General features: G+C 42.3%; 3 protein-coding genes across 5 annotated transcripts in view; 2 read left to right on the top strand and 1 right to left on the bottom strand.

The window, feature by feature from the left end:
* Window positions 1-10,445, top strand: part of adamtsl3 (ADAMTS-like 3) — a 157,186-nt gene extending 146,741 nt beyond the window's left edge. The window contains exons 25-31 of the mRNA XM_078284275.1: window positions 388-513; window positions 806-1,066; window positions 3,493-3,676; window positions 6,687-6,891; window positions 8,786-8,889; window positions 9,596-9,810; window positions 10,298-10,445. Of these exons, the coding sequence (XP_078140401.1) occupies window positions 388-513; window positions 806-1,066; window positions 3,493-3,676; window positions 6,687-6,891; window positions 8,786-8,889; window positions 9,596-9,810; window positions 10,298-10,416 (1,214 nt within the window). The 3' untranslated portion in view covers window positions 10,417-10,445. The remainder of the gene's footprint in view (window positions 1-387; window positions 514-805; window positions 1,067-3,492; window positions 3,677-6,686; window positions 6,892-8,785; window positions 8,890-9,595; window positions 9,811-10,297) is intronic.
* Window positions 1-21,848, top strand: part of efl1 (elongation factor like GTPase 1) — a 348,687-nt gene that overhangs the window by 244,526 nt on the left and 82,313 nt on the right. Inside the window, exons 1-4 of one of the 3 annotated variants that reach the window (XM_071920850.2) lie at window positions 20,324-20,338; window positions 20,820-20,919; window positions 21,404-21,471; window positions 21,618-21,702. The exons of 1 other annotated variant lie outside the window; for it this stretch is intronic. In XM_071920850.2, the coding sequence (XP_071776951.2) occupies window positions 20,829-20,919; window positions 21,404-21,471; window positions 21,618-21,702 (244 nt within the window). In that variant the 5' untranslated portion in view covers window positions 20,324-20,338; window positions 20,820-20,828. Of the gene's footprint in view, window positions 1-20,323; window positions 20,470-20,819; window positions 20,920-21,403; window positions 21,472-21,617; window positions 21,703-21,848 lie in introns of those variants that run through there. One more of the 3 variants, XM_078285062.1, reaches the window with a different exon arrangement.
* On the bottom strand, window positions 13,899-19,641 carry saxo2 (stabilizer of axonemal microtubules 2). Its single transcript, XM_071920838.2, has 8 exons — window positions 19,604-19,641; window positions 18,111-18,302; window positions 17,739-17,941; window positions 16,803-17,164; window positions 15,928-16,161; window positions 15,352-15,474; window positions 15,026-15,147; window positions 13,899-14,061 (listed from the first exon to the last, which is right to left on the bottom strand). Exons 1-8 carry the CDS (start codon window positions 19,639-19,641, stop codon window positions 13,899-13,901), a joined length of 1,437 nt encoding a protein of 478 aa, XP_071776939.2.

The raw sequence follows: 21,848 nt of genomic DNA, 5'->3' as shown, positions 1-21,848 counted from the left end.
AGTGGATACTGGAGGCTTTCCTCAAGAAGGAAAGCCTCCAGGTCTGACTTCATCCTGCTGTTTATTAAAGCAGCAGTGTGCATGGGGGCGTTATCATCTTGGAATGTGGGAGCATCATGAGGGAACGGTGCTGGCTCCTTTAGGTGCTCCTGGTCCTGTAAAATGGACTCCTTTCACCTGTGTAATTAACACTGCCTTTGTATTTGGGTTATTTCAAAGTGAAAGTGTTTTTTTCAATGGGTATTTCTGTTATTTTGTCCTGTATATACACACAATGCATTTTCTGGTTTGTGTTTGGCTGTCCTTGTGACTTTGACAATGTGGGCAAGCAACTGGAACAACAATTTGTTTGTGTGTGTGTGTGTGTGTCTGTGTGTGTGTATGCAGGTCCATACCCAGCTGGAGCAGGCAGGGTTGCTCCAGTCTCCCAGGAGCTGAACAGGCGGAGGGTCCTGATGGCTTCACGCAGTGGAACCAGTGTCATTGTCAGACCTGGAGACATCCTACGCATAGGTATACACACAAACACAGTGTGCTATCCAAATATGGATGCACACACTCTTAAGGCAAGGCAGGAGGCATTGGAAATCTCAGTGACACTATTCTTGAAGTGGTTCTCATAAGGCATTATAAGGCACAATAAGCGTATATTATAAGCCCTTTGTGTGTGCATGATAATTATTAGAATCAGCATCATATAATGCACAAAATATGTAAAAACTATAGGGTGTTGAATACTTCATGGGGCAACTGCATATAATAACAGGATATTAAATTGAATATAATTCAGTATGTCTCTCTACAGGTTGTCCAGTAGTCCCTGACCACAGAATGCCAGTCCGCTGGGACTACCAGAACCAGACCCTGAAGGAGGCTTCGGGTCCAGGCCTGATCCAGAGCCCGGGTCCTGGTCCGGGTCCGGGTTTGCAGTACAGGATGCTGGTGAGGGGTCGCGTCCTGGAGGTCAGCACCCTCCAGGGGAAGTTCTCAGGCCATTACCGCTGCCGGACCCTCGTCAACAGCACCAGACAGATAATGTCTGCCTGGATATACGTTCGCACTGAGGGTGAGCATGGGTTGACCTGTATGTGTGTGGGGTGTGTGTGTATATGCCTACACACATACTAGGGAGGGCATTTTTAATTCTTTTCATTAATTGAAGAGTGGCTGAATTTTGGAGTCGGATCATGTAGTTGAATGAAACTCCCCATAACAGGTCCATCTGAAAATTTGTATATAAAAATTCAGCCACTCCCTCCAGATAAAGCTGGATTCGCCAATAATGGCTGAACCTCTTCACCACCTCCATCTCCACCATATACTAAGAAGAAGACATTTAGTTTACTGACATCGCCTTACAGGATTTCTGGGTAATGAAGTCCTTCAAATCTAATTTAGCTGATCAGATTTAAAACAAACAGGGAAATAAACAACCAGCTTACTATGTTTGAGCCGAGTTCTTATGTAGAAAAACAACCATATCCACATGTCTTTTGGTGAAGAATGTCAAGGTTCTGTTTGGGAAGGACACTAAGTCTCTGGAGGAGCTTTTCATTCCTCTGCCACCAGTGCAGCGGATTTTGGTTTGGAGTGTTGCTCCATTAAGTTCTATCTCACAGTAGTTCTCCTCAGAAAGTGTTCTCAGTGGAGTTTTTCAGGTGTGGATCTCCACCAGCTACTGCGATTCAATGACCCTGCCATACAAATCAGTTTCTACCCAACTGACTGTGAAAACCACCACCACAAAATCAATAAAAAAACATCCTGAGGTCAAAAATTGATTTCAACATGCTTTGTGGGTAATTAAGTATTCAACTGCTTGTGCTCATCCCTAGCACATATAAGCAGAAAATGCTTCCGTTGATCTTCACTCGTACATATTCATTCTATGGTCAAAGGAATATTGTATGCGACGTAGTTTGACGTGATTGTTAAATGCCCATGGAGTATAATATAATATATGCACAGTATATTTGTGTCCTTCAACACTGCATTTACTGTTTTTCAGTGTTTCGTGGGACCTGACTCAAAGTGACTTTGTGCTTCTAAACATTCAGATCACAAACTCGCTTACAAAACGCCAACCTGCACGCTCCTTCGCCCCGATAGTCCGCGTTTGGCACAAGCACAAGGCCGTTATTGTGCGATGTCAGCCCATTTTTATTCCGGAGTCCTCTCAGTCGCCTCTTACTTACTCTCTCCTGCCCCCAATTTGCTAAAACACGGGCGCATGACGGCCATTGTCCTTTCAAGTTTGATCGGCTTAAGCGCTGGACTGTAGACACAGCTGGTAGCCATCACCGGACCCCAATTTGCAATTTGTACCACTTCAAGTCCCCCCAAAATATCTGTCATACACTATAGGGTTTGTGCTTCAGACGCGAGAGCCAGGGGGCAAATGACAGCAGACTAATGGCTAATATCAGCCGTGATTAATGGATGACGGCTGCAATTTTTCTCGATTTTCTTTTAATTTAACGTAGGAAACTGGGGCAGGGTCACAGAGTAGAAAGAGAGTGAGAGAACCAGACGAGAGGCATAAAGACCGAAAGGGGGGAAAAGAAGTTACGACAGTCAGAGCTTTGCATGGCAGTCAACTTAAGTCCCACTGTTTAAAGCGGTGCCAAGCCTCTTGGAACTCGTTTTTTTGTTCTAGTTAGAGAAAGCTCGCTGTCCTGGTTGTGTGCTGAACCAGAGCGTAGCTGCCTGGCCTCTGAGGGAGGGAGGTGGAAAGTGAGAGAGAGAGAGAGAGAGAGAGAGGGAAAATGCATGGAAAAAGGAAGAGACGGCACGAGAAAGCAAGAGAGAGGGTTGAAGAAAGAAAGTGTGCAGCAAAGGGCAGCCACTGCTAAACCTCAGAAATTCAGCAGCCCATCAGGCAGAATGAATAAACCGGTAAGCTGAGAACTGAGACTATAACAAACGCTCAGTAATATGAAAAAAAAAAAAAAAAAAAGTACTGACAGAAATCGCGGGAGAACTGGCCAAACCGGTGGTTATGGCTGTGCTGCGGTGTCACCTTGACCAGTGATTGTGAGACCGGAAGGTTGCCAGTTTGAATCCCCCGGACCAGCTGGGAAAATATAGGTGAGAGTGAATAAGTAACTCCCTCGCTCCCAGTGTGAACGTGTGGAACTGTTTGAAGGTAAAGTCGACTTTCCCCGGATAAATAAAGTTTAAAATTAAAAAAACATGATGATGCTGTGATTTCTGTAGCTTTTCGGCAGATCGGTGCGTTAATACCTTCCCTAGGGTGATACCGCATATCATTGTCTTCAGGTTTTCTTTTATGTATTATACATCGGATCCGTCAGCTCTCTCAGCTTCGCCTCGGGCGCTGCGCTGCCTCCACGTTGGGCATATCCAATGCAAAAACCCTTATGCGCGGTATGGATTTCTCTTTCCGTGTGTGGATAGTAACACTGGGTGATGGCGCACGCTGATTTATTCACGTATTCTCCTATCTTTTTTGTGTGTGTTTTACATCCGCAGAGTTCGCCTGGCGTTTCGGCGACTGGACGGCGTGCAGCGCGTCCTGCGGGAACAGAGGGACTCGGCTGCGGAGGATTCGCTGTGTGGGTCCGCAGGGAAGGGAGGTCCAGCCCACCATGTGTCACCACTTACCCAGACCCATCAGCTCCCCAGCGGCCTGCAGCATACAGGACTGCCCTCCCAGGTACGCGTGAGGTTATATGTAGGTCGACCGATATGGGTTTTTGAAGGCCGATGCTGATGCCTAGTTTCGTACTGAAGCTGCCAATATGTTCAGTATCTTCCAATTTGACTATTTTCATGCCAAAAAATACAGTTTTTGCCCCAGATTTTCACTTTTGGCAGGATGCAAAAGCCTCCGGGGCGCTAACACTCTAACACTGAAACACTAAAACTAAAACGCAGGATGAGAATAAGAAGAATAAGAGTAGGACATATCCCTTCATATCCCTTCATACTTGTGTGGAATCCAATCAAACTCCAGCATTATTTCAGGTTAAGGGTTTCCCACAGACCAGCGGTTCTCAAACTTTTTGGCTCGTCACCCTTAAAATGAAGCGATGCCTACTCGCGACCCCCATCACAGGCTGCAGCTCAACCAAAGAATGAGTTTCCCTGCTCAGGTAATTTCATTTGATTATCAGAGGAGGCTGAGAGGCTGAATACTGTGCAGCATTTCACAAGAAAAAAAGCAAAAATCAGAAAAATTATACATGAAAATACATAGAAATAGAAATATGTTTCCTTCCTTTCCCATAAATCATCTCATGACCCCCCAAAATTATCTTCAACCCCCAGTTTGATAACCACTGCTATTGACAACCAGTAGTATTGATCAATTCTACAATAAACATGTGATCAATCAGAGGTGGACGACATTGACTGTCTGCTATCTAAATTTTAATAAAGGACAATATCAGCCTGATTTATCAGCAAACTGATATATCAGTCAAACTCTAGGAGACACACCTATAACACATTTTCTCTGTAATACAATACACCGCCTTTGCACATGTAAACTGAACCTGAGGTGGGTGGAATGATAGATGGTGTTAAAAGTAGGCAGACTTGTATTGAGTCCAGGAAGAGCAGCCAGATCACAGCAGAAGTGTATTCTCAGCAGAATCTCCTCGCCCCAGACCCCCCCCCCCCCCCAGTGTTTCCAGCCCTGCCAACCTGCCCCGACGCATCATACGGCCCATCAGTCAGCGCCCCCCCCACCCCACCCCAACGCCAGACACTCAGACAGCTCTGTTCAGCTAATCCAACACAAATGACCCGCTATTAGCATGAATCAAGCCTGGATGGTGGTGCAGTAGTATCCTGCAAACTGTAGCTTATATGAAAGAAGTTGTGTTTTATGATACTGTCCTGTCACATATTGGTATCAGTGCTGATCAACATCATTGGATATAGTATGAGTCAGAGGCAACTTTAAAGGGGCAGTATGTAAGCTTTTTACTGCCCCATAGCACAAAATAGCTTGTAGGGGGGTTGATAGAGTTGATGATCAATACCAATGACTCAACCATTACTTATTGTTCACATTCTAGAGAGCCAATGGCACTGCTAGAAAGATCTGTGGCTCAGAAATAAACATAATTCTGCAAAAAATGTCATTACAAAGTGTAAATAATATAATTTGGATGGAGAGCTTGTGAAATTGTGATGGTCAAGCGTCTCATTTGTGATTACTACAGCAGAATAAAATGGAGCTAATATCATCATTCATTTTTCTGCCCCACGATACGTATTGTCACATTTTTGTATTGCGATATATTGAGTTGCGATATATCGTCCCATCCCTAGTATGAATCAAACAGCTTCAAATCATGTATTGCGCCAACGTGTTCCTGTGCTAAAAACATTGGTTTATTATTACCATGTGCACTGAGACAGAGAAAGACACACACACACACACACACACACACACACACTGCTGGCAGCACAGCCCCAGACTCATACTCGCAGCAGCAGCTCTCTCTGGGAAACGGCTCAGAGTGTGTTTCCAAGCTATCAGCGAACATCCCGGCACAATGCTAGCCTTTGTCTCTGACCTTTTACTGTCCACGTCAAGAAACCAGCCTCAGAGACAGCCAGGCAGACACACAGGCACTAAAACATACATGTGCACACACATGCTCATAAACACACACACACACACACAATACAGAAGGATTGTCATAAACACATCATTTGGGTTATTGCGCTGGTAAAGGTTTGCCGTAATAAACAGCAATATTCCATAACAGCCTTTTGTGTTGTAGGTCTCCAAACTGTTTCAGCAGCTGGACAGAGCATAAAGACATATTAGAGATCTCCACCATATATCTTCATGAATGAGCAGGGCTTGTATCGCTAAAACAGATGCACTGCTTTCACTGACCGCTGAGAAACAGTCAGATGGGGAATCAGTCTTTGAGCTTTACAAGCCACTGCCATGTGGAGCCTTGTCTACTATAGACTCCATCCTAGCCTTGGGTCAACTTATTTTTCCTTATTATATAGTTTTGGGCTTTTTTAAGTGTAAAAAATATCCATTTTAACAAGTCAATTAATCTTGTACTGAGTCTTCAAATCAGATTTTAAAGTGAAAGAATCTGCCAAAGGGATGAAATCATTTCACTTGTTTCCAATGCAGTTTCACTTGTTTAAAGAATTTAAAATCTAGAAACAAGTGTCAGTATCTTGAAACAAGGCAGAATAAGGGAGATTGCTCCGTTAGTATCAAGAAAATGACACTTGTTTCAATAAAGATTTTTGAACTTGTTTTTAAGAAAAATAACAAGCAGTAATGTCTCTTCCCTTTTTTTTTTTTTTTTTCGAAATACTAATGGCCACTTGCCATCGAGGCTACCTGAGGAGCTCAGGCTGCAAAATGTCTATCATCCTTTAAATCAGCTCTTAAAACTAATTTTTGATGTACTTTCATGTTCATATAATTATCTTTTATTAATCGTTTGTGACTTACATTTTATGCTTTTCTTGTATGTTCTTGCCTTGCTTTTTTATTTCTTACCTTGCTTTCATTGTTTTTGCTGTCGATTTGATCTGTTTCTGTTTTTATCTACTCCTTTGTTGCTGTGTTTTGAAAAGTGCGATATAATTCAAGATGATTACATATTATTATACACTTTGCAAGCAAACAAATCAACTGATGGTTTTGTTCTCACTGCCTCCTGTCATCTTGCCAGCTGGGTGGTGTCGGTGTGGTCCAAGTGCTCGGCGTCGTGCGGCGGCGGCTGGAAGCAGAGGCAGGTGTCCTGTCAGCAGCTGGACGCCCGGGGAGCGGCGAGGACTCTAACGCCCCCTGCCTGCGAGAGGAGCAGCCGGCCGGCCGACAGGCAGCAGTGCACCTCCAATCACTGTCCCACATGGGTGACCAGCTCCTGGGGAAAAGTAACTGCTAACACTTGATTATTCTGTCATTTAAATCAGATCAGCACATTATAATGCATTGTAATACATGATGAATCTAGTATGTTATGACTTTGTTAGGCAGCCGAGAAAGGATTCAAATACTAGAGTTCTTGCACATTGTGTGTATTACATAGAATGATCTGATATATTAATTATATTGCATCTATTAAGTTCTTATATGTGTGTGATGCCTTACAAAGTGTTATGAGCAACACATAAAGTGTTACCAAATTCTCAAAAGGATTTCATGCATTGCACAAAATAATATGTTAATAAGTCATTTAATCTAGTAGTGAGTCTTCAAATCTTAGTTGTCTTTAAAGCTGCGGTAGGTAAGTTTTAAGGAAACCAAGAAGACCAACGCATTTAGGGTTAACCCTCTGTCCCCACCCTCCACTACCCACTGAGCCAATAGCAATCAGCGTGCAGTTGATTGACAACTGGGAGCGAAGCTGTCCTGCTCCAGAGCTAATCTCTATTGAGATTCTGACATATTGTCTTACCTTCTGTAAGACACTGTTCACTCAACATGGGGATTACCTTTGTTGGATTCACAAAACACATCTGTTTTCTTTAACGTATGACCAAGTCTAGTTGGTCATGTGACAATGATGTTATTGTATTTTGTATTTAACTAATCTACTTGTGGTTTTTAGTTTAATCATGCTACATTTTATTGTTTTAATTACTTTTATTGTTTTAATTTTCTTATTGAGTGTACATTTTATTGTATTTGTTTTGACCACTGCTTTTATCTTTCTGTTTTGTGAAGCCCTTTGAGGCATGCTGTGCGATATTGGCCTATAAAAAAATAAAACTTGACCTGACTTGACTTGACTTGGATTCAAGCAAAATGTCAACTAATAAAACCTACCTACGTGGACTGCAATGCTAGACAGGCCAAGCCATAGTCAATTGATGGCTGTTTTGAATTTTAGAGTTGCAATATCTCAGCCCTCAAAATGTTCCTCCATGACTTCCAAGAAACATTTTCTATACAAACCAGTGTCACGCAAGGAAATAGTCATTAGAATCACATTTATCCCCTTCAATTGACAGCTTGTTGGCCTTCTGTTAGGAACCCATTGGAACGTTGTCGCGTTAAACAAGTGAAAATATCTGCCAATGGTGTGATATCATTTCAATTGGTTCCAATGCAATTCAACTTGCTCCAAGAATTGTCTTTATAGCAGTGATCTGCCTTAAGCTGCTGTCACAGACCGCAGGACAGCTCCAACCCTGTGCTCCTACACCCATTATATCTAACGGCTGGTGCCACATCTGAATGAATTTTCACCCTTGCCCTCAAAGTTCAGCCTAGTTGAACTGTTGCTCCGCGTGTTGTGATGAAACCCTCGCACGTCCAATAGAAACGACGAGGGAAGTAGCCACGAAGGAAAAGAAAATGGAGGAAAAGTCATCTGGTATATTGCAATGGATCGCAAAAATGACAATACTGGCAAGATAACGAGCTAGTAATGGCTCTTCTCCCCGCTTCTTGAGAACTCAGGAGGGAAGGAACACTGCATCGGGTCCTCAGTGTAGATTAGAATGGACAGGGGCTCTTTGAATGTAGATAACAGCTGAGTCAGAATAAGCCAATTCATGGGAAGTCTTTGTAAATATACATTATCATCCAGTCAAAAGCAGCAGTTCTCAGCAGAAATTGTCCAAGGCGCTCTGTCTCATCGCAGAAATGAATGAACAAATGTTCCCCGATGAAGGCCAGACTAGGCTTCTTTTTTTTGCTGGGAACTACTGCTTTTGACTGCATCTTAATGTGTATTTACAAGATATACAGATATATACAGATTTCTTATGCATTGGTGTATTCTTTTTTCTTATTTTTTTTTTGTGTGTAACTCCATTTCAGTGTTCAGGGAGGTGTTCAGGCCCTGCCACCACTGTGCAGAAGAGATCCGTCATCTGCCAGCATGCCAATGGCTCCTCACACCAGGACTGTGACTTCAGAAACAGGTACACACACACACACAGACACACACACACACACACACACACACAAGATGCAGCCAAAATAAAAACAAAAGCCAAAAAGATCTCGCTAATTAAAGGGTAACTTAGGTATTTTTCAACCTGGACCCTATTTTCCCATCTTTTTGTGTCTAAGTGACTAAAGGGGACAACAATTTTTGAAATTGGTCCAGTATTGAGCGAGATCGCATCACCGGCAGCCGCAAAACGGGCTGCAATGTAATCCGACGCGGCAAATGGCACCGTCAATGTACGTCCGCTAAAAGTGCTTTTTTTTTGCCACTGACAGGCTCAGATTGTTATTATAAGTGTCTGACAACATTATGGAAAGGACCCTACAGAGAAATGAAACCTTTCTCTTTACCTTTCGCTTGATCCGGTCTGTGTGTAACCAAGTCTCGCTCAAGTCTCATGAGAGTTGAGTTGTTGCAGAAAGTTACACACAGTCAGTGGCAAAAACAAGCACTTTTAGTGGACGTACATTGTTTGTGCGTTTTGCCCCGTGGGATTACATTGCAACTCGTTTCGCGGCTGCCGGCGATGCGATCTCGCTCAATACTGGACCAATTTCAAAAATTGTTGTCCCCTTTAGTCACTTAGACACAAAAAGATGGGAAAATAGGGTCCAGGTTGAAAAATACCGAAGTTACCCTTTAACACGTCAAACCGCTTTTCCATTCTCATCTCTCAGGCCGGTGGCGGTCCGCAACTGTTCGTCGGAGCAGTGCGACGTGCAGTGGCGTGCTGGCGCATGGCGGGCATGCACGGTGGCCTGCGGCAGCGGCTTTCAGTCGCGCCGGGTGGACTGTGTTCACCGGAGGAGCGGCAGGACTCTGGCCGAGCAGCACTGCGCCTGGCTCAAACGCCCCTCCACCTGGCAGCACTGCAACACCACCCCCTGCGGGAGTAAGTGTGTGTGTGTGTGTGTGTGTGTGTGTGTGTGGAAAGTGGGTCTGCGTCGGAACTGCGAACCTCGATCAGTCCTCTAACACCGAGACCAGGTCTGCTAAACCGTTCAGCGGGTCTGAGATTTTGAAATCGGACATATTTGTTAATCAAGAAACACCCAGTAAAACATCCATCAGTGGGGGAAAAAAATGTCTCCTGCGTACTAAGAGAGAAAACAGAACAACAGAGGAATTACTGGCAACTTTCACAAGACATTGAGACCAGCTATACCTGGCAGCCTTTTGAGTGGTAAAGCAGCGACCGCAAGAAGTTATGTGCTTTTTAACAGTTTATGTATAAATCCATGTTGACATCAAGCTCTCTCACACACACAAAACGACTTCTCCAAGCGAAAACGTCTCGCCGAAGGAAAGAACTGATTGCTTCTTAGTGATTAAACAGATTGTTTGACATTTTGCCCCTTTTTTCTTTTCTCCCCATGCAGGTGAATGCAAGGACACGACCCAGTACTGCAACGTGGTGAAGAGACTAAAGCTTTGCTACGTGGATATGTACAAGCAGAGGTGCTGCGAGTCGTGTTTACAGGACACCGACTCTACCTAGTGGCGGCGGGCGGCTATCACCACACTTCTATTTGTGAACAGACGGACCATACAGCAGGAACGAGCGAGCAGAGACTGACTGGGAGATCATCTGCGAGCGGCTGCTTTCAAACACTGCACATATATAGACCGGACAGAAGTCAATCCAATTCCTCTCATTTCCTAAAATGGGAATTGTGATCCGTAAAATTGGAGCAAGTGGAGCCTGTTAAAGACTGAAAGGATGAGGGGATTTATTTTCTGATTTGGACCCGACCCTCTCTTACGACGACGAAGTGTTCACTATGTGGATCGAATGGAGTCTCGAACTTTCCTACAACCCCCCGGTGCGTTTTGGTTTCCAGTGACGGAGGCCAAAAAACAGAAAATGTTGATGTTGCTTGTCGTAGAATGTGTCCCAATGCTCTCTTGGCATATGTAAACTAGGGTTAGACCGATATACTGGTTTGCCAATATTGGCCTTCAATTAGATACCGGCCAGTGATGTCGATGGAGGTTCATCCTATCAGCAGCTCCATAAAAACAGTCAGTAAAACCTGCAATGAAATGTTATTTTCTTGACACATTTTATTTATTGATTTAATTGTTCCGTTTTGTTTTTTTTTGTAAATTAATTCTTCATTTAAAGACTTATGCTAGAGTTTCCCTGCCATTGAATAGGTGGGGAGGGTCGCCCTGCCCTAAGGAGCTGCTGACACTAAAAGAATTTCATTAGTCTGGGTTTCAATGGAGAGTTTTAGTGTCCCATGATGGTCTAAATGCTGTTTCAGAGACTTTTCCACCCTGACAAGAATACAATTCTGGTAGAAACACTGAATTCTTGTGATTTGTTTGGCATGGAAATGGTCAAATTTAACGAAACTGAATATCAGCACAAAATATTGGCACAAAATATCAGCTAACAGCGACTTCAGTTTAGGTATCATATTGGCCTTCAAAAACCCATATCGGTCGAACCCTAATGTAAACAGAACAAAGCAGTGGGTATCCTGTGTTTAATTTATGATGATGTTAGGTTATGCATGTACATAAATAGTAAGAATTTTGGATTTAAATCCTTAATGACCATTCACACGTGTGAAGGCATGGGGATGTGATTGTAGTCACATGTCACTGATGAGGGGGGAAAAAAAGGAGAATACATTGGATGCTACTGTGCCAGAGAGCTGGTGAGGGGGGGAAAGGGTTGTGAAAGCATGAATTCATTTTTTGCCATATCCACATATTTATCAACACCACTTTGTGATTCCAAACCTTGACAATAATGGAGGTGTTGTGAGATTAATTACAATTTTACAAGTGAAGAATAGTCTACTGATGGGATACAACTCTGAAGTGACTAGAGGAACCAGCGAGAGCATTGATTTTGAATGATGGGTCTATTACTTTTAACTTCGTCTTGGTTATCATACCGATGTGCTGCATTGTAAAATATGTCTTGTATATACTGTGTTTTAAGTGCAATATTGTATATTGAGTGTATGTAGATTTTGTGAGACTTTTATTTTCTTACTTCCTTATTCATGATGTAGGTGTCTTTTTAACTCCTGTTTAAGATCTTAGAATATAAAACAAGACATAAAGCACTTGTTAATGTTGATCGAGTGGCATGTTCGCTGCCACTCTCCTGGTTTTATTTGCATGTATTTAAGTGCAATCTCGGATGTTTTATAGCTACATTATGACATGCCACTCAGTAACATGCATACTTACATTCAATGTTTCTCCCTGGCTACTGATGACTATACTGCATATTTGGGGTGTTGACATTCATACTGCTTGTGGAACTGCAGCTTGATTGAAGGAACATGAGGTATTATAACAAAACATTAAAGTGCTCTAGATAACAATGCAAAGGAATAAAGACAGTTTGATCACTTAATACATTTTGTTAACCCATTTTTCATAGAAATTCTACAGCCCATCATTATTTCAAGGTATAATATGATTTTCACAAAATATGTTTGCCCTTAACCATTTGATATAACTTATACTTTGTGTTGCACATAGCACATACTGTGAGAGACAGATTGCATTGTCTGTATGGTAAACACAATTAATGGAGCATAAGTGAGCATAAGTTATGGTGTGCAATACATAGCACATTAATCCACTTTTAAATGTTAAAAGGTTAATCATTGCGTTCTTACAATTATATTCTAAATCAGTTAGACATTACTTATAGGAGTACACCGGGTTTTTGGGAGATTTGTCTTGTTGATCAACCTAGCTGTTAAGTGATGAGAACATAGACACCAAAATCATCCATATGTCCCCAGTAGATCGTTGGCTCCGATGCTCCATGCTAACACTTTAGTGTACACTATTTGAGTGATAGTAGGTTCCATGCTAACACTTTAGCGTACACTATTTGAGTAATAGTAGGTTCCATGCTAACGCTTTAGCATACACTATGTTGAGTGATAGTAGGCTCCATGCTAACACTTTAGCATACACTATGTTGAGTGATAGTAGGCCCCATGCTAACACTTTAGCATACACTATGTTGAGTGATAGTAGGCTCCATGCTAACACTTTAGCGTACACTATTTGAGTAATAGTAGGTTCCATGCTAACGCTTTAGCATACACTATGTTGAGTGATAGTAGGCTCCATGCTAACACTTTAGCATACACTATGTTGAGTGATAGTAGGCACCATGCTAACACTTTAACATACACTATGTTGAGTGATAGTAGGCTCCATGCTAACACTTTAGCATACACTATGTTGAGTGATAGTAGGCCCCATGCTAACATTTTAGCATACACTATGTTGAGTGATAGTAGGCCCCATGCTAACGCTTTAGCATACACTATGTTGAGTGACAATAGGCTACTAGCATTATCTCAAAAGTGAGAAAATGAGAACTTGGAGGAAGTCTAAAGTTCTAAAGTTCCCTAAAGTTTAATGATAAGCAGCCTAATTTTAAGTCTAGGTCTCTAAGTTTAGCTGTTCTTTTTCTGTTTGTATAGGAAGTTATGGTGGTAGGTGATGGGAGACTGTGTACAGCTAAAATCACCTGAAATAGTTACACAAAATAAACCTGGCTGATTATTGAAAATGTAATCACTTAGTTTACTGTATAGTGTTCATACCTGCAGCTTGCCGGGAGCGCTGCTGTCCCAAAACACATACAGGTTTCAGGGTCAACAGCCGAGACAATAACACTCACACTGCAATGGGACCTGCCTAATGTCCAATTATACTTTGCCTGAAACTAAATAAAAATAAGGCCCAGGTTGAAAATAACCTGAATTATCCTTTATTTCATTTTTTTGCTAGTGGTCGACTATCACTTAACATAGCGTTTGCTAAAGTGTTAGCATGGAGCCAACGATCTACTGGGGACACATGGATGATTAGACATCGCTTTCTTACAATTACATTCTTAATCAATTCGACTGTCAAAACCATCAACACAGGTATGTAATCAGACAAAACTACGTCGCCGTTGATTTGAAAGGACCCAGTCGCTCTTTATTACAGCACTGCCACTGCCTTCTGCATGGGGACAGCGCTGCCTCCATGCTTACTGTTGCCGTCTTTGGATGACAGCTTCCTGAAGAATTTGTGTCCTCTGTCATCGCTCTCCTCAAACACGTAGCCCGGAGGCGCCTCGAAACTTGCAGGGCACACGCTGATCCTACAACACAAGATGCAAAATACACAATCTACATCAGTGCTGCTCATGTCAGATGATCACAGGCAGATACTGAATGATACATTTGTTTCCGACCACGCATTGTGCATTCTGTGAGCGCTCATAACCGAACTTGTACCTTATAACTTGAAAGGTACTGGTCTTGTTTGCTTTGGAATGTGATGAAGCAAGCAATGTGTTTTTGCTTAGCAATGGGTAGGAACTAATTTTTTGTTTTGTTAAATTACAACCCAAAGCTTGAATCTTGGGTTAAAGGGGCAATAAGTGAGATTTTGTGCCAGAGACCTGTCAGTGTTGTTGCAATTCCTACTTGTCGCAGATAGAGGTCGACATAAATCATACATGAATTAATGCACCTTTAAAGCTCTATGTGATAACTTAGCACATCAACGGCTACTCTTGATAGAATTCACAACTGCACTGTCGGTTTTACTGCCGTCACAGTTTTAATGACATCAGACAAAAAACAAGCGTGTGCTTATTGATTAAATAAACACCCATGACACAGTAGGCTACCTGGGATAAAACTGTTTGTACACAAGAAACACTCACAATACTGTAAGATGCTTGGGATAAAACGCTGCGTTTGCCGTTGTAGAATAATACTCACAAAAGCTAACAGGCTAATAGCTATGATGCTAACGTGGCCGTGGTAGTTAGCATTAGCATTAGCATTAGCATCGACTAACATAGTACCCGGATGTGACGTAAAACGCATCACTTCCTGTGCAACACTACTATATTTAGTTTGATGCTATTGTAAAGTTGTTGTGAGCAATAACATACTAGAGGTGGTGTTATATCATGGTTACTGGGCTCTTTCCTATATCTGCAGGAAACCGGTAACAAGACAACATGGCATGACCACAACTATGTTATTGCTGAATTATATGATGAGGACTTTATAGGCTGGATTGCTCAGTGTGCTGTAGAGTGCAGGAAGAACCTCTTTGGGGTGAACTCTGAGCGATACATGGTGGAGTCCTCCATCGGAGCACTGCTTCTCATTGGTTCGTTGGATGGCTTGAAGCTGACACTAGGCCTCAGCTCATGGGCTGTAAAGTGAGCCTAGAAAATAGAATAGAATAGAACACAATGGAACACAACAGAAGAAAACACCACAGAATAGAATAGAATAGAATAGAATAGACCTAGTCAAGCAGTTAACTATGTAACGGTTTCAGATACACTTTCTTAGGTTACAAGGTTAATAAGTTATTCATGTGGTGGCTCTCTAGATTGTGTAACATAATGAATCAGCTGTATATTTGCCCTGAAGGTGGTGAGGTCTTCTATCTTCCCGCTGGCTCTATGGATTCCTTCGGGCTTCTTGGCGATCGGCTGCCTGGCCTGGGCCGCCCAGGGCTGGAAGTCCTCCCGCATGGTGGTGAAGGTCTACAGCCAGATACATAGTAACTTTTCATTCAGTCAGTTTAGGTCCATCTTAACTCGAGTTTTCTCAAAAATTTGAGTTTCATGTGTTCGTTGGTTTTTTTGCAGTGGAATTGGGAATTACTAAAAATCACAAGGGGGAAAATGGTACTAAAGTGGCGAGTGATACCAAAAAATGGGACTTTTATAACTACTTCCCATTAAGAGTCATATATAACCTCTTCCTGTGATGATAAGCATACTGCATATCACAGAAAGTACTGGAAATACTTTAGTGCCCCTCCTTTTCAGTTTCTGAACAGAAAAATCTTGGGCCAGCACTATGTTGATTTGGTTACTTCATGTGGAAAAGTTCTTACCAATATTGCAGGGATTAGTTGACTTTGCGTTCATTATTGCGATAAAAAAATCACAAATTCCTGGATGGACTGGTTACAGCAAATTCTTCTCATTTACCTGGAAGGGAGCGGAGGACCTCTTGGGTGGTTTGTGGGGCTTGGCGGGGTTGAAGGGCTGGACCTGGTGTCTGACGTAGTGTGCAGCAGTGGTGGTGCTCAGGTCCATCTGCCCAGTAGGACTGGTATATTCCTCTGGCTTATGGAGCTGAGGCAGGGAGACCGGCCACTCTTTAAAGTGGTCCTTGTTCTCTGTGCTGCCCTGGAAAGGCAAGCTAGACACAGCCAGGGAATGCTGTAAAGGAGAGGAGAGAATAGAATTTAACAGAACACAATAACAATCCCAGTACAGAGGGCTTCCAGGTGATGTAACACACTCTCTGGCGGCCATGTTGGAGGTGCTCTGCCCCTATAGGCAACAGTGGCTGTTAACGGCTGATTGTGTTTCTAAATGTACAGCTTGTTCATCTCAATAGAACTGAATAGATAATAGTTCATTTCTGTGCTGTTTTTGACTGGGAACTGATCATTTCATCACTGATACATCTGATTTTGTGTTTGTCAGCTTGTTAGCTAGCTAACCATAGTATTGGTTTACCATACTGTCCTCTTGTTGCACACCAGCTAATGTATCTGTTAGAAGCTAGCATTACAGTGCCTAGTAGTCTGTTAACATTAACATCAGTTGCTTTGCTATATTAACCTGCTGGCTAGTTAGCAAGCTAATAAAGCCAAAAAAAACGTCAAAAACATTACTTTTTCAGGTCTTTCTTTCTTTCTAGCCTAGTTGTTTAGATATATTTAGACATTATTTGCACACATATTCTCCAATGGACCTCCATGTTGACGCCAGACGTGGCTGCAAGGAGATTTGTGACGCAACTAGTTCAGATGTGAAGGCTGCTCCATCAGCCACAGCAGTGGGTGCTGTTGTACCTTGTTGTTGCTGGGCTTGCAGCTCTGGGGCAGCTCTCCCGGCCGGCCCTGGTAGTCCAGGCGGTTGGTGGTGAGGTCCTGAAGGGGCTGGCTGCTGGGCCTGTACGCCTCTTGGGGCTTCACGAAGCGAGGCTCCACCGGGTGGACCACGAAAGCTAGCTGGTTGCTGGTCACCCCGTCAAAGGGAATGTCTGAGGATTTGGCGACATTGGCGGGTTTGAAGCTCTGCCGGGGAGCGGCGGCTCGGGGCACGAAGTCGTCCTGGAAGGTGGTGGAGCCGCCAAACTTGGACGAGGGAGGCTGGTAGCTGTGTTCGGGCCTGGTCAGCTCCCGCTTACACAGCTCCCACTGCCGGAAGTCATCTAGGAGGCAGAAAGAGTCATTTCAATTTCATTATATTATTTGTTCACTACTAAGGTCAGAATGATGTATTGGTTTGCTGATATTGGCCTTTCATTAAAAACTGGATATGACAAGTCAGTGTCATCCACCTCTGATATGATAGATATGATGCAATTTGATGGATTACATATTTACCAAACTGATCGATACTCCACTAGTTGTGGTAAGTAGTTTTGGATTATTCTTATTCTCATGGATTTCAGCTGAGAGTTTTAGTGTCCCATGATGATCTAAATGCTGTTTCAGAGGCTTTTCTACCCTGACAAGAATACAATTTGGGGGAAAACCCTGAATACTTGTAATTTATTAAAAATAATCAAATTTAAAGACATTGAATATCAGCTATTGACAGTTTACCCAGAATATCGGTATCGGCCTTCAAAAACCCATATTGGTCAAACCCTATTCACTACAGTCATTCACTTGAATTCAGTTATTGACAAAGTCAGTAAAAAAAAGCCAGTAAAAAAAAGTAAAAAGGCATGTTTGCGCTGCCATTTTTCATTATCACATTCCACATTCATAACGGATCACCTTTGTAGGTGGGGATGGTGTCCAGTTTTGCTGGTACTGCGTAGCTTTTCTCTTTGGGTCTGACTGGGACAAAGAGCTGGGGCTCATGGGGGTTAAAGTCCTGGTTGTATGTAGTCCCTAGATCAATCTTCGCTGGATTAGGCTTGTACTCCACCGGCTGGCGACCGGGCCGCCGCTTCACCTCATGGGGTATGAAGTCTGCCCTATGCAGAGTAAACAGAGAGAGAGAGAGAGACAGATCACAGATAATTACAGATCTCCAGTTTCACGAGCTTGAGTTCCCTGCTGTTATGTTGGCACCCGCAAGGCCGCTACACTTCAAATGGGAGACACAGGGACAAGGTGCAGTGCCGCGCTGAGGTGATTTATTACTTGAATATCGTTGTTCCGTCCATTCTCCCCTTATCCCTGATGTGATCCAGCTCTGGTTTGGGTTTCAGGGTCTGGGGAGGGTTGTAGACGGCTTCATACATTGGGAATTTCTCCGTGTACTCCGTCAGCACGCATGTCCCAGAATTCCCCTTCCCATAGAGGGCTGTGGGCTTGTGGGAGCAGCGATGACGGCTGGGGGAAAAATAGTGAAGAGTTGATCAGTGCGGCTTTGAGTGAAAGACTTAGATTAGTTGAAACTCTAATGATCCCTGTGAGGAAATTGGGTTGGTGAAGCAGCAAAATAGTAGTAGGATACAACAAAGAAAATAGAATATGTATAATAATAGAGCAAAAGAAGGTATAAGCACACACAACTGACAATTTCAACACTAGAAGGTGTTAAGTAGAGATGTATGAAAAAGTATGGATTGCAGCCAATTAACAGCAGTAGAGACTACTGAGACAAAGTAAAAAAGCAAATAATAGCCTAGGTATGATATGAAAACATATAAAAAATATGAATATAATCAAAATGGTATGAAATACATAATAATGCATTTAAAAATATCAATGGATATGCAATATAATAGCCTACAGTAAGACAAAACGGAAAATATGATAAAATGAAAAAAGAAAAAAAAAAAGGTATAGGATATCTTCTTCTGTCAGGTGTCTGGGATCCAGGCTGAGTTCTGAATCTGACACAAATTCAATTAGCAACGGTTGTCAAAAATGCACCACAGTGTTCACTATCACTCCTCAGCAGAGAGACATGCCATTGTGTTCCAGCAGGTAACCTAGGCAGGCTTGTCTTTGCTCAGGGAGTGTCTGCGTGCCAGTGATAATACACTCATGATGCTCACAACAGGAGAACAAAGCTCACAACCAGTATGCTGTAAGAGGAGGTAAACTCTGACCTCCAGTCAGTGATCATCATATGGCAAACAACCACCAACATTTAAGATCTATTATATTTTTTGAAAAGCATTAATTTATGTATTTTCCCCACATCTTTATATAACTTACATCAGTTTGATACTGCTTACTATAATGAATACTATGAAATTCACATCATACAGGTTTATGTCAGGCTCAAAAAGTGGCTAAACTTACATTGCACTAGTTTTATTGGAGGGCACACAACCCTCAGACATGGGTAAACTCTATTAGGCAAATAAAAAGGTGGATCAACTCTATTCTGCAAAATAAAAAGGTGGGTAAAATATTTCCACAGATAAAAAGTAAGGTAGACTATATTTCCAATATTCAGCAAATAAAAAGGTGGATAATCTGAGTTTAGGTGGGTCCCAGGGCCTATAGTAGCCCATAGTATCTATGGATTATGCATTATTATGCAATAGTAATTTTGAATGGACCTTATTTGGAATAATAATAAGTTAGATGTGTGATGAGTAGCGCAGCCACGCACTGACATATCAGAAAATCGAATAAATCAACTTGAACCAGCATTAGTTAAAAATAAAAATACATACCCACAACTACAAATCTCGCATATACAGAGCTTCTTCATTTTTTACAGCGTGATATTTAGAAAGAAAACCACACTGACTCCTCTACAACTCTGAAATATGCGGCTCAGTAACTATTGAGGCATCTGGTATCATAGCAACCACTGAGCGTCTTGGATACGACGGAGCGTGATGCTGCATTCAAGTCCTATTGGAAAAAACTGCCTTTCACCACTTGAAGGGCGAAAGCCATAGGGTCAAAGCACCGACTCTGAAGTGTTCAAACCATAGAGGTTAAAAATCGTTTGAAGCCGTTATCTGAAATTTTCTGTAGACTTTGGGTACATATTAGTGTTCATGTTTTATATGGAAGCAAGCACTGCAATGTCAACCACAGACAAAATAAATAAATACATCCAGAAAGTCCTTGTGTCCTGCCCTGGCATGTTAAGAGTTGTAATCACAAAATGACTTGACAAAAATCGTTCATGTTGTTTGTTAAATTTTAAATGAATGAGTATCCTTCCCTTTGCTTGACTAGTGGTAATTCCCAAGGTAGTATGTACCATCTTAAAGCTGAGCTGAGCAGTACTTCAAGCAGTATTTACCAGCTGAAAGCTGAGGTGAACTGTATACTCTAGTAGCAATTACCATTTGAAAGCTGAACCGAACTTGGTCTTTTCTATGGGCCCTGAATGCAGCATAAGTGCGTAGCAGTGGGCGTGGCTAACGTGGCATTACAACTTCCGGGAAAACAACGTGAGTTGAGTTAGTCCACATGTCTGTAAAATATGTGTTTATTCTGACAATATTCTGGTATTTAACTCCATAAAGCGGCGTAGTACACGACAGCGGGGCTGTGTGGAAGTCTTAACGGAGCAAGGAGCCAGGTTATTCGTTATTCTTCTTTCTATAGAGAGCTTTTGACTAGCCCGGCTACCCACCCTATTAGCTAAAGTTCACCTGTCAAAATTCACAGACAAGCCGGTGTCATTGTCTCCTCTTGCCTCATTATCGGACGTACTGTCAAATTTCATGTCCTTCAAACCACTATCTGTTAATGCCGTATTGTTCAGCTATAGTGTACTGCTAACTATCAAGCTAACTAACTAGTAAACAAGCCAAAGAGGGTCACTGTCAGTCTGTATTGTACTGTACTGTATTGTCAGTTGCCATTTACTAACGTTCAGGTGTTTATTTAAATAAAGTTACGCTATCAGTTGTATGACTTTCATTGCAGGTATTTAGCATGGGGCACACAAGCCTGGACAAGATCATCGCACTGCAGAGAAACCCTGCTAACATTAGAAACCTTTGCATTCTGGCACATGTTGACCATGGTGAGTTGACTCGCTGAACGTTTCTACTGTGTTCTCTCGTGTAGAGAGCATGTCAAGCCAAATTCAATTTTAAAATCTGTCGACAAGTTGAAATTTTATTGACATAAGTGCTGCTTGGTGGGTGATATAAGCCGAAATTGCCAGTGGAACCTAATGATTCAGAAAAGGTGTTAAGTCATGATTTGTGAAGTATGTGTATACGCCAATAAGCAAAGGCATATTAAATTGACAGATTTGAAGTTTGCAATTTGGCTTGATGGTCTCTCCATACAAGACAGCATAGAACAACGTAAAAGGGCTTCAACCTGACATTATGAAGGCATTTCTCCTGTATTAATATATAGAGTTGTAGATTTGTTGTCCAAATAAATCTCATAAGTTTTTAGAATTTTGCTAGTTGTATAGTTTCATTCAGTCTGATGTTGACACATAAGAAACTGTAAAGTAATGAAATGATCTAGAACCGGCGCCTACATCTTTACAGGCAAAACTACTCTGGCTGACTGCTTAGTGGCAAGCAATGGTATCATATCAAGTCGCCTAGCTGGGAAGGTAAGTTTCTTTAATGCCATTCATTATTAACTGTTACTTTTATGCCAGGTAGTTTACTATATCCTAACACGTGGGTTGTGCAGGATTCCAAATGTTGCTTTGTTTTGCCATTATTTATGCCTGTAAATGTTGTTTTTATCTCCCAGCTGAGGTATCTGGACAGCAGGGAGGATGAGCAGATCAGAGGAATCACCATGAAGTCCAGTGCGATCTCTCTGCACTATGCACTTGGTAAGGCCACCTTGGTTAAAACTCCACCCTCGGATCCTCGTACACTGTTGTCATCAGTCTGTGATGGTCAATATGTCCCAGGAGTTATTTTGTGATGAATGTTGTAATTTACTTTTTTGATGTACTCACTTTCCCTCAGCCTGCCT

Source organism: Centroberyx gerrardi, chromosome 1 (genome assembly GCF_048128805.1).
Source record: "Centroberyx gerrardi isolate f3 chromosome 1, fCenGer3.hap1.cur.20231027, whole genome shotgun sequence".
NCBI lineage: Eukaryota > Metazoa > Chordata > Actinopteri > Beryciformes > Berycidae > Centroberyx > Centroberyx gerrardi.
This window is presented reverse-complemented; position numbering and strand designations above follow the sequence as displayed.